We start from the raw sequence: 9,904 nt of genomic DNA on the forward strand, positions 1-9,904 counted from the left end.
TTTTTTTTAAAGTTTGAAACTTTCCAACATACATTCTAGTATTTTTTAAAGATTCTCATTTTTTAATATTTTTAAATTGCCCATAGATAATTATACATCTAATTCCTCAAATACATAACCCTTGAGACTTTGCTAATTAATGCATATTCAAAAGCTATTTTTATCCTAAAAATAAAAGAGTTGCTCGTCGCGTCCCCCTGGGAGCCATCCACACAGACTGAGGAGCTGAAGACAGATGAGGATACAAAGCACCGGCTACTCAGGTGGCCGTGTGAATGAGGTTCACTGGCTGAGGCTGATGGAGAAGCCATGACCGAGGAGAGGGGTGGTGGAAACACTTAGGTGTCCCACAGAAAACTGGATGGATGCTTTGATGATAGTGACAATACACTTTCCCATGCAGGCAGGGACTCCCCAGAGTGGGTATAGGTGGGGCTCAGCTCACCCCTACTTCCTTAATGTGAAAAGTCCCATTGTGATAAATGGTGTGTGTGCTTTGAAATTTTTATTCATTCATTTTTCAGTGTTGGGCATAAACTCCAGGGTCTGGCCCACACTAAGCAAGCACTCCATTCCTGAACTACATCTCCAGCTCTGAAACTGTATTTATTTCTAATGATAAGTGTAGAACTACCTTGCTTTCACTTAGTATAAAACTGCATGTTCACCTGCACAGGAGTTGAGTGTCAGTTCAAGTTAAAACTCCTAGCCATCTAGACTTTAGTTTGTTTCCAAAATAACATGTTGCTGAGTGCCCATATTGTTCTGCTACCCTGAATGGTGTTCATGTTTCAGCACCTGGATTGGGCTCGGAAACAGCAGTGCTTGGTGGGATAAGGAAAGGAAGCTTAGCTTTTCCAGTGTTTGCTCTGCTTACTTGTCAGTTGCCCAAACAGATTAATTTTTGATTTCATTTAAAAATAAGTCTAATAATATTCACTATTTTATATTCTCCTAGTGACTCTGGCCAAGGCTTTTAAAGTATGTGTATCTCAATGGATAGATTAGATTATATAGCCTTGTATATTACATAAGTCCTTGTTGTATAATTTTTTATCTCTAATTGAAACTCCTTTTTTTCTTTTTTGAAAAGATAATTGTGATAATCGTGATGGGACTGGCTATAGGTGCCATCTTCCTTGTGCTAAAAAATGATTGTAATGAAATCCAGAATAGGTAAGTAAATGGCAACTTTGATTTTTGGGAAGTTTAAATTACTTTTGTGACTATCCATTAAGAATTTAAATTTATGACAAGTATAGGGTAAACATCACTGTTTGTGGGGTAAGGTGAGTTAGTGTATTAAAAACTGCATAGAAACATTATTTTTACACATATATTTATAAATGTAATGATAGACTATGCACAACATAAAGTTTCAGTAGAATCAAAAATATTATGTTGTACAACTATCTCCACTAGAAAACTAGAATGAGTTTTTATCTTCTCAAATAGAATCTCCATACACATTGAAGAACATCTTCCCACTTTTCCAAAACCCTGGCTGGCACTATTCTATTTTGTGTCAATAAATCTGACTCCTTTAGGTACCTCACACACATACAGTCACACTCATACGCTATTATGTGTGTGGCGTGGTGTCCTCAAGAGGATCACTGTGAGTTTGAGGCCAGCCTGAGCTTCATAGTGAGTTCAAGGCCAACATGGACTATATAATGAGATCTTTCTCAAAAAAGTATTCACTGAAATTGTAGCAGAAAAATTTCCAAATGTAGAGAAAGAATTCACTTTTCAAGTAAACGAGGCATATAGAATTCCACACAGCCATGACACAATAAGAACCTCTCCATGACACATCATTGTCAAAATTAGAGAAATTCAGCACAAAGAGAAAACAACTAAAAGCTATTGTAATAAGCATGTAACCTATAAAGGCAAGCCAATCAAAATAACAGCAGGTTTCTTAGCACAAGCCTTAAAGGCCAGGAGAGCTAGAAGTGAACTGTCTGAAACCCTAAAGGAAAATAAAATGTCAACCAGACTTCTACATTTTTGTAAAACTATTCTTCAATATATCTGTAGAAATTAAACCTTTCCATGACAAAGAAACCCTGAAGAAATTCATGACCACTAAACCAACATTGCAGAAAATATTTAAGAGAATCTTAGACAGACATAGAGATTCAATTAGTGCTAAAGAGTCCAAAGGATGGTATACATCTACCCAGGAGAGTAAAACCTAGATATAAAAACAAAAGCAATAAATCTACTGTAAGATAAAATAGGTAAAAGTCTTGAAGACATAGTCATAGGCAATGTCTTCCTGACTGGAACCCCAGTTCCACAACACATATTACCAAGAATCAGCAGATAGAATCATATTAAATTAAAAAGCTTCTATACCACAAAGGAAACAACCGAAGAGTAAAGAAACAATGTACAAAACTGGAAAGGAAGTTTTCTATCGATTCCACCAAAGGACTAGAATCTGACATATACAGGGAATAAAAGAAAAAAAAAGACCTCCCCAAAAGAGACCCAATAAAAAATGGGCAACTGAAATGAATAGACACTTCTTCCAAAGAAGTACAAATAGTTAATAAGTTCTTGAAACAATATTCTGCATCTTTGGCCAAAAATGCAAATCAAAACAACACTGTGCTAGTCCTGCGTGATGGTGCACACCTGTAATTCCAGCACTAGGGAGGCTGAGGCAGGAGGATCACTATGAGTTCAAGACCAGCCTGGGCTACATATTAAATTCCAGGTCAGCCTCAACTACATAGTGAGACCCTGTCTCTAAAACAAACAAACAAACAAACAAATAAACAAACAAAACTGTGCTTTCATCTTATTCAGAAAGAATAGCAATCATCAGGAATTAAAAAAACAACAAATGCTGGTGAGGCGGGGGGCACTTTCATGGGAACATAAACTAATGCAACCACTAGGAAAATCATAATTCAAATTCTTCAAACTAAAAATAGAAGTTCTACTTGACCCAACTTTACCTCTGCTGTGTATCTGCCTGAAAGATTAGACATCATGTTATACTGATACATACATTCCCATGTGTATAGCAGCATGTAAGAGATATTACCAAAAACCCTGCTCATAGGTCTTGGTCCCTGTGAGCCAGTGCAACCTCTGTGAGATAGGAAAGAGAGAGGAAATAAAAACACAGATTCAGTGACTTGAGAGGGGCTGGGTCTTGGGCTGATCTAAGCCACTCTGAGCGGCAAAGACAGAAGATACCAGGGACACCCAGTGTTTACTCATTTCAAACATAGGGAGAAGGGAAGCCGGGCAGGCCTTGGGACAGCTGCCGATAACAGCGTGGCAGACAGGGGCACCTGCATAACTTTCACAGAGGAGAACAAATGGTTAAGTCAGAGGGGAAAAATTCAGTTGGAGTCAGTTGACCTTGACTGGAAATGAGCTTAGCAAGGCCTGGCTACTTCAAATGCAGTAGAGCCAAATATGAAGGGGCAAGAAGCTGTGCCACTTCTAGCCTGCTGGTACTGGGCAGAGATGTCTGATACAGCAGCACAGTTCATAAGAGTGAACTTTGGAAACAGCTTCTGTTCATCAACAGAAAAATGGATAAAGAAAGAATGGGTTTTCTTTTCTTTAACATATATCTATATGTGCTAAGTCTCAAGAAGGTAAGTTTGAGGAATTTGTAAAATTAATGAGAAACCCAAAATATATATAACTTAAAGAGCAAAATTAAAAAGAGGTGAAAGAAGGAAGAGAAGTAGACATTGTGGGAATAAGGAGACCTGGGTATGGGGTAGAGTAGAAGAAAAGTAGAAGCAAAAACAATTAAGATGTGATATGTATATGTACCAATAACACAAAAGGAATTTAATTATTATGTATCACATAAGTCAAAAATATATATTTGAGGTATATTGCACAGCTTGGTGAATACAATAAATAATAGTGTGCACTTGGAAGTTGCTGAGGGTAAATTTGAAATTTTCTCACAATAGAAAGTGGTAAATATTTGAAGTGATGGATATCACCTTAATCATATTGTTTTATTGTTAAGTATTGTATTTACGAACCATAATGTCTTCATCTAGGGGTGTAGGTCAGTGGTACAGAGCTTGCCTAGCATCTATGAATTACTGCAAAGCAACCACTAGCACAATTTCCTCAACAAAAAGTTGCCATACACTCAGTGGTGTAAGCCACAGAGGTTTATGTTTTCTCAATTCTAAAGTCTGGAATCTGTAGTTAGAGTTCTAGTCTAGCAAGGCCAGCTCTGGTGAAGCTCCAGCCCTGGCTTGCAAACATCTCTTTTCACCTTGCCCTCTCTTATGGCAGACAGTGCTTTGGGACTTCTCTTCTAAGGGCACTAATACCAATTTACAGGCCCCATTGTCCTGACCTCATCTAAATATAATTACTTCCCCAAGGACCCATCTCCATGTACCGTTAGGCTGGGAGATCTAGCTTCAATATATAAATTTTAGGGGAACACAATCCTGTCACAGCCACTTAAGACCATGAATTTTGAACTATGCTGAAATATGGAGTCAAAGGTACCTGTTTAGGCACAGAAATAGGAGAGGCCTCATGCAGTCATGATTCCTTCCATTTTAACCAGAGCAGTTTTGCTTGCTTTCTTTTTCCATTTTTAAAAACAAATCTGTTGAGTTACATCACTTATGGAAAGAGAGAGTGTTAACTGCGGTGGTTTTGTCTCCATTCTGACCTGGCAGAGCCTTGGTACTCTTCATGCTCACCGTCTATGAATGTTTCAGCAACAAGTCAGCCGGGGAGATCTTTGTGGTGGAGAAGCAGCTCTTTCTGTGAGTAGTTCACAGCTCTGAGAAGAAACGTTGGTGACTCTGGGATTGCACCCAGAGTTGGACCAAGGACACCATCTTACTATTCTCTAGTGTCTTTTCTTTTTCATGTATTTGTCTAATTGAAAAATGTAAATTGTATGTATTTCTGTAACATGAGCTTCAGAAATACATATCTGAATTATCAATATTAATTGGGAAAATGCTGGCAGAGGTATGGTGAAAAATCAAGAGCATATGTGGTCTGCTAATAAGGGAAAGCAATTTCAGAGTTAGGTATGGTCAGCCAATCCCATTGCTACAAGAAATGAATAAATAAAGGTGCTGAAAATTATTTCATGTTTTAGACAAATAAAAAGTCATGACGATCCTCCAAGAAAATTTTGAAAGGCTTCCCAATGACTATATATTGGGTTTAGCAGCAAATTAGAGGAGAAGCAAAGTTGAGAAAGTACATGACCAATTTTAGGCCTCAGAGAATGGAGAAGTGGAAAGAGGCAGAGGACAGCTTTTTGGTAAGGAGCAGGCTAGTTGTTGCTTGTGTTTTCCAAAGATGGAAAAGGTTTAGCCATATCCTTATGCCAAGGAAAGAAACTGTCAGAGAAGAAATTAAGATACTGGAGGACGACTTTGGAATTAAACATAAAATCAAGAAGATGAAAATTAGGGATTAGTGTCTGAGCCTCTAAAAAAGGAACTCTTCTCTTTCTTACCACAAGAATGGCAGAAGTAAAAAGAGTGCAGTAATTTGAAGCTACACTGAGGGCCTGGGAAAACAACCATGTCACTTTCTTTACAATCGAAAGTGGGAAGAAGCAAAGCCCCATGACCACTGGGATTAGCACCTGAAGCTCTGTTCTCCAGTGAGGGCCAGCAGCAGAAGAGAAGCAGAGTCTGTGAGGACACAGCCTGTGTGCTGGGAAGGGCATCTGGGCTGGAAGCAGGAGGGGATCTGTAGTGAGAGGTCGCAGCAAGGAGGCTTGGCACTTGTGAGGGTAAAGGGCATGGGGGAATATGCCTGGGTGATAAGGGAACCTGTTTTGTTAGGTCACTGATGGCAACAGAAATCTGTAGAGCAAGCATCTCATCTCCCGATCTCTGCTTTATTAAAGTGACCTGAGATATATGATGTGTGTTTTCTTCCATAGACATGAGTATAACAGTGGGTACTACAGACTATCATCCTATTACCTTGGAAAACTACTGTCTGAATTACTACCCAGGAGGTTGTTGCCAAGTATTTTATTTACTTGTATTCCATACTTCATGCTAGGTAAGTAACAAAGAAGTGCATACCTAGTCTTGGATATGAGGTGGAGACTATTTCTCTTTGCACACAAGAGCCTAGGAGCTGTGTGGAAAGGTGCTTTTGCAGTCAAAGTAAATGTGAAAGAGAAAACTTCATGATAACTTTATGCAAATACATGGAGGGGACAATGAAACTGATGAGCCACGGTAGTTAGATAGTAATTTTTTTTAATTCTGATTTTATCCAGTTTCCAACTGATGGGCAAATGGGCTGTTTCCAAGTTTTAGCTATTCCAAACTGTGCCGCTATAAAGATGGGTGCAAATACATCACGGTGATATGATTCGTTTAGTTCTTTTGGAAAGATACCCAGCAGAGGGATGGCTAGTTTTTTTATATTACTCAGACATAAAGAATGATAAAATAGATTCATTCATAGGAAAATGGACACATATTGAGGATATGCTAAGTGAAATAAATAAGTCACACATATGTAAATACCGAATAGTTTCTCTGGTGTGAATAAACTGTAATAGTACCTAAGATCCTAATGAGATGACTGACGTTGTGAAATGGGAAGAAAGGGGCTAAAGGTGTAGGGAAGGTGGGGTGGATAGGGGAAGGGTAATAAGGGAAAAGAAAAAAATGTGAGAAAATGAAAAGATGGAAATAAAGTGTTTGTAAAAGGGGAGGGGAGGAAGGGGTGAAGGGAGGGCAGGGACAAGGGGAAAAAAATGAGAACCAAGACCTGTCATATAGAGGTACAAGATCCCAACAATGAATGTAACTGTACTGTATCCCTAAAATGTACCAATAAACTCGATTAAAAAATTTATAAATTCTGATTTTGGTTTCTTACAATGCTAGTAGTATTGTTAGATGAACAATAAACACCCCCCAATTCACAGTAAGCTAGGCAGCTGAACTAACCCCTTCTTTTCTTTCTAAGGATCACTGCCAGTGGCAGAGGGTTTCCTTATCATGACGTTTACCCTTATGATGGTGCGTTACTCAGCCAGTTCCCTGGCACTGGCCATAGCTGTGGGTCAGAATGGGGTGTCCATAACAACCCTCCTCATGAACATCTATTTTCTGTTTATGATGGTGAGTATGAAATGTGCTTCTCTGAGGGACTTTTTTCCCTTATTTCTTCCAGCACATTAACCTGTCCTGTAAAATCTGCTTTGGGGATTCTGTACATGGGACTCTGATAACTCATTTTGATGTTCCTGTAAAAAAAGAAAAAAAAAGATAATTCTTTTGTGTTTTTAGATTCCAGATTTGTTGGTGGCAACAGATTGCAGTGGTGTTGTTAGAATAGTCAGTACAATTAACCCTTTGTGTCCATGGGTTCCGCATTAAAAGATCAAAACAACCATAGATCAAAACTATACAAAACAAAACTGATACCTGTACTGAATATGTTCAACTTTTCTTGTCTTTGTTCCCTAAACTATGCATTATAAGCTATTTATTTCTATGACCTTTATATTATTTAAAGTATCATAAGAAATAGATGATTTAAAATATACAGGATATGTGTATGAAAGCATAAGGGATATGCATGAGTTACATGTAAATACTACACTAGACTAGAAATAAGAGGCTTAGGCATTTCCAGATTTCCTGTGTCTGGGAGGGTGGGTCCTGGAACCAATCTCCCTCAGGTACTGAGGGACGACTGTTACTTGTGTTTCTGTTGTGTGCAGTGACAGAATGCTGAGGGCATAGTCTCAATGCTTAGTCTCCAAAATAAATGGAAATATAGTATACATTTAAAATATACTGTCCATCCTTTAAAACTGTAAGCAGGCTTAGCTATGCATAAGTATCACATGCAAAGAAGGAAGGTAAGTATTTAGAGGAACTGAAAGGAATTAGAAGAGTTGGTTCTAGCAGAAATATTTAGAAGGTTGTGAAATTCTTGAAGAAGGGCTTCTTGAGAATTTCTCCAAATCATTGGACCGATTCTGATATATAGATTTTGTTTTTTTCCTTGAAGATATTTTTGGCGATGTCACTGTATTTTGAAGCCATGGCACCTCAGCTCCTGTGGCTTCAGTACCTCAGTATTCCTCATTACGGCTTTATGGTGAGTTGTCCTTCTCTGTGGTTCTGACTGGGTGACCAAGCTGGGAAGCACCAACACAAACCCTAACCACCTCTTTCCTGTGGCCATGAGCTGGGATGGATCAGTGCTTCCATCAGTTTTATTTCATGAGCAATGGGGGACAATTGCCTGCTCGGCTTGGTTAGCATAAAGTTATTATCTGGGTGTCCTTCAATCTGTAGCTGTTTAAGGGAAATGGGGGTGGGGAGAACTCTTATGGTAAAGAGACATTGCTGAATTGATGGAAAAGATACTGTGTTTCAGTTAAATAAGGCTATGAGAGGGGAGGCTAAAGTACATAGTTTGTATCAAAAGGGAAAATAGAAGAAAAGCAGAAGCCATAAAGCATATCATAGTCATAGCCATATTGACTTTAGCAAGCTACTCAACTAACTCCAAAGAAACCTCGTTTTTCTTCATATACTATAAATGAGATTTTAACTCCCGTAATTGCAACCAGTTTTGATGTAAACAACAACAACAACAAAAAATAGACTGTTGACAAAAATCCACAATATTCACTGAGCCCCGCTGAATCATTGTAAACATAGAGTATATGGGACTGTAATACTGGAGGAAGAAGAAAGAGTACTGGGTAATTTGTGGACAGAGGATTCCTCTCTTGACCAATTTGAAGAAAGGTATCAGACCTAATCTTCTTCCCTGCTAGGAAAATTAACTTCAGTTCCTTTGCCTTGACAAGGACTGTGAATGTGCAGATTGGCACATTTAAAAAAATAAAAATAAGGATTCAACTAACAGTATTATTTTGATAATTCTTGGTAAATTTTTTCAAAATTTAAAAATACTGTACTTACCTTGCCTTACTCCCTCTTGTATCACAGGCTTTGCAGCACAATGAATTTTTGGAACAAATCTACTGTGCAGGACTCAATGCCACAGGAAGCAGTAGCTGTCTCAACTATATAATGTAAAAATAAAAATAAGGATTCAACTAACAGTATTATTTTGATAATTCTTGGTAAATTTTTTCAAAATTTAAAAATAGTGTACTTACCTTGCCTTACTCCCTCTTGTATCACAGGCTTTGCAGCACAATGAATTTTTGGAACAAATCTACTGTGCAGGACTCAATGCCACAGGAAGCAGTAGCTGTCTCAACTATATAATGTAAGTCTGTGCTCTGTGTCCTAATGCGTCTGCTCCCTGCTGTGTGTGATACAGAAAGGCCCTGGGCTTAGAGCTAGTGTGAGTCCTTTCACACCACCAAACCTTTTTACATCTTTAAAAATTTTTTTTAAATTTTTGATTAGTACATGTTTGTAGTACATAATGATTGCATTCATCATGGGGAGTTGGTATTTGTACATAAAATATTTAATTCTTTTTATATCCCCTCTCTCTTCTTCCCTTTCCCTCCATCTCTTAGTTCCTTTCCCATCTGCAAAAGATCTACATCCCTGTTTCCTAACCTGAGCCGCTTTGCACTAATGCCTGTGATCGTGCTGCAGAACTCTTCTACTGCAGTCAAAATTATATTTAATGTGGAAAGCTGTTTGGAAAACTTTTTAATATTGGGATCATGGATTTGAGCTCTTATATTTTAGAACATTTGAGTTTGAAACGGAGTGCTTTAACAGGTTAGAAATGAAATATGACCTCTAAAAGGAATGTATTATGTGATACCTCAGGGCCCAGCCCTTGTAAAAATAGTAATGACTAAAAGAGAGGCAACACCTACCCTCTGGGATTCTGGCATTTCCCTCCAACTCATGCAGTTGTTAAATCAAGAAATGAATATGTGTGT

General features: G+C 38.2%; 1 protein-coding gene across 1 annotated transcript in view; it reads left to right on the forward strand.

Moving 5' to 3' along the window:
- The window catches only part of LOC104871489 (broad substrate specificity ATP-binding cassette transporter ABCG2), a gene marked incomplete at both ends in the record, with an annotated part of 21,870 nt that extends 12,803 nt beyond the window's left edge, over window positions 1-9,067 (forward strand). Inside the window, 6 exons of the mRNA XM_010637387.2 lie at window positions 1,084-1,176; window positions 4,692-4,781; window positions 5,927-6,051; window positions 6,976-7,130; window positions 8,029-8,118; window positions 8,982-9,067. Of these exons, the coding sequence (XP_010635689.2) occupies window positions 1,084-1,176; window positions 4,692-4,781; window positions 5,927-6,051; window positions 6,976-7,130; window positions 8,029-8,118; window positions 8,982-9,067 (639 nt within the window). The remainder of the gene's footprint in view (window positions 1-1,083; window positions 1,177-4,691; window positions 4,782-5,926; window positions 6,052-6,975; window positions 7,131-8,028; window positions 8,119-8,981) is intronic.
- Window positions 9,068-9,904: the final 837 nt, after the last annotated feature.

Source organism: Fukomys damarensis, unplaced genomic scaffold (assembly GCF_012274545.1).
Source record: "Fukomys damarensis isolate Sample0158 unplaced genomic scaffold, DMR_v1.0_HiC HiC_scaffold_89, whole genome shotgun sequence".
In the NCBI taxonomy this organism is placed as follows: Eukaryota; Metazoa; Chordata; class Mammalia; order Rodentia; family Bathyergidae; genus Fukomys; species Fukomys damarensis.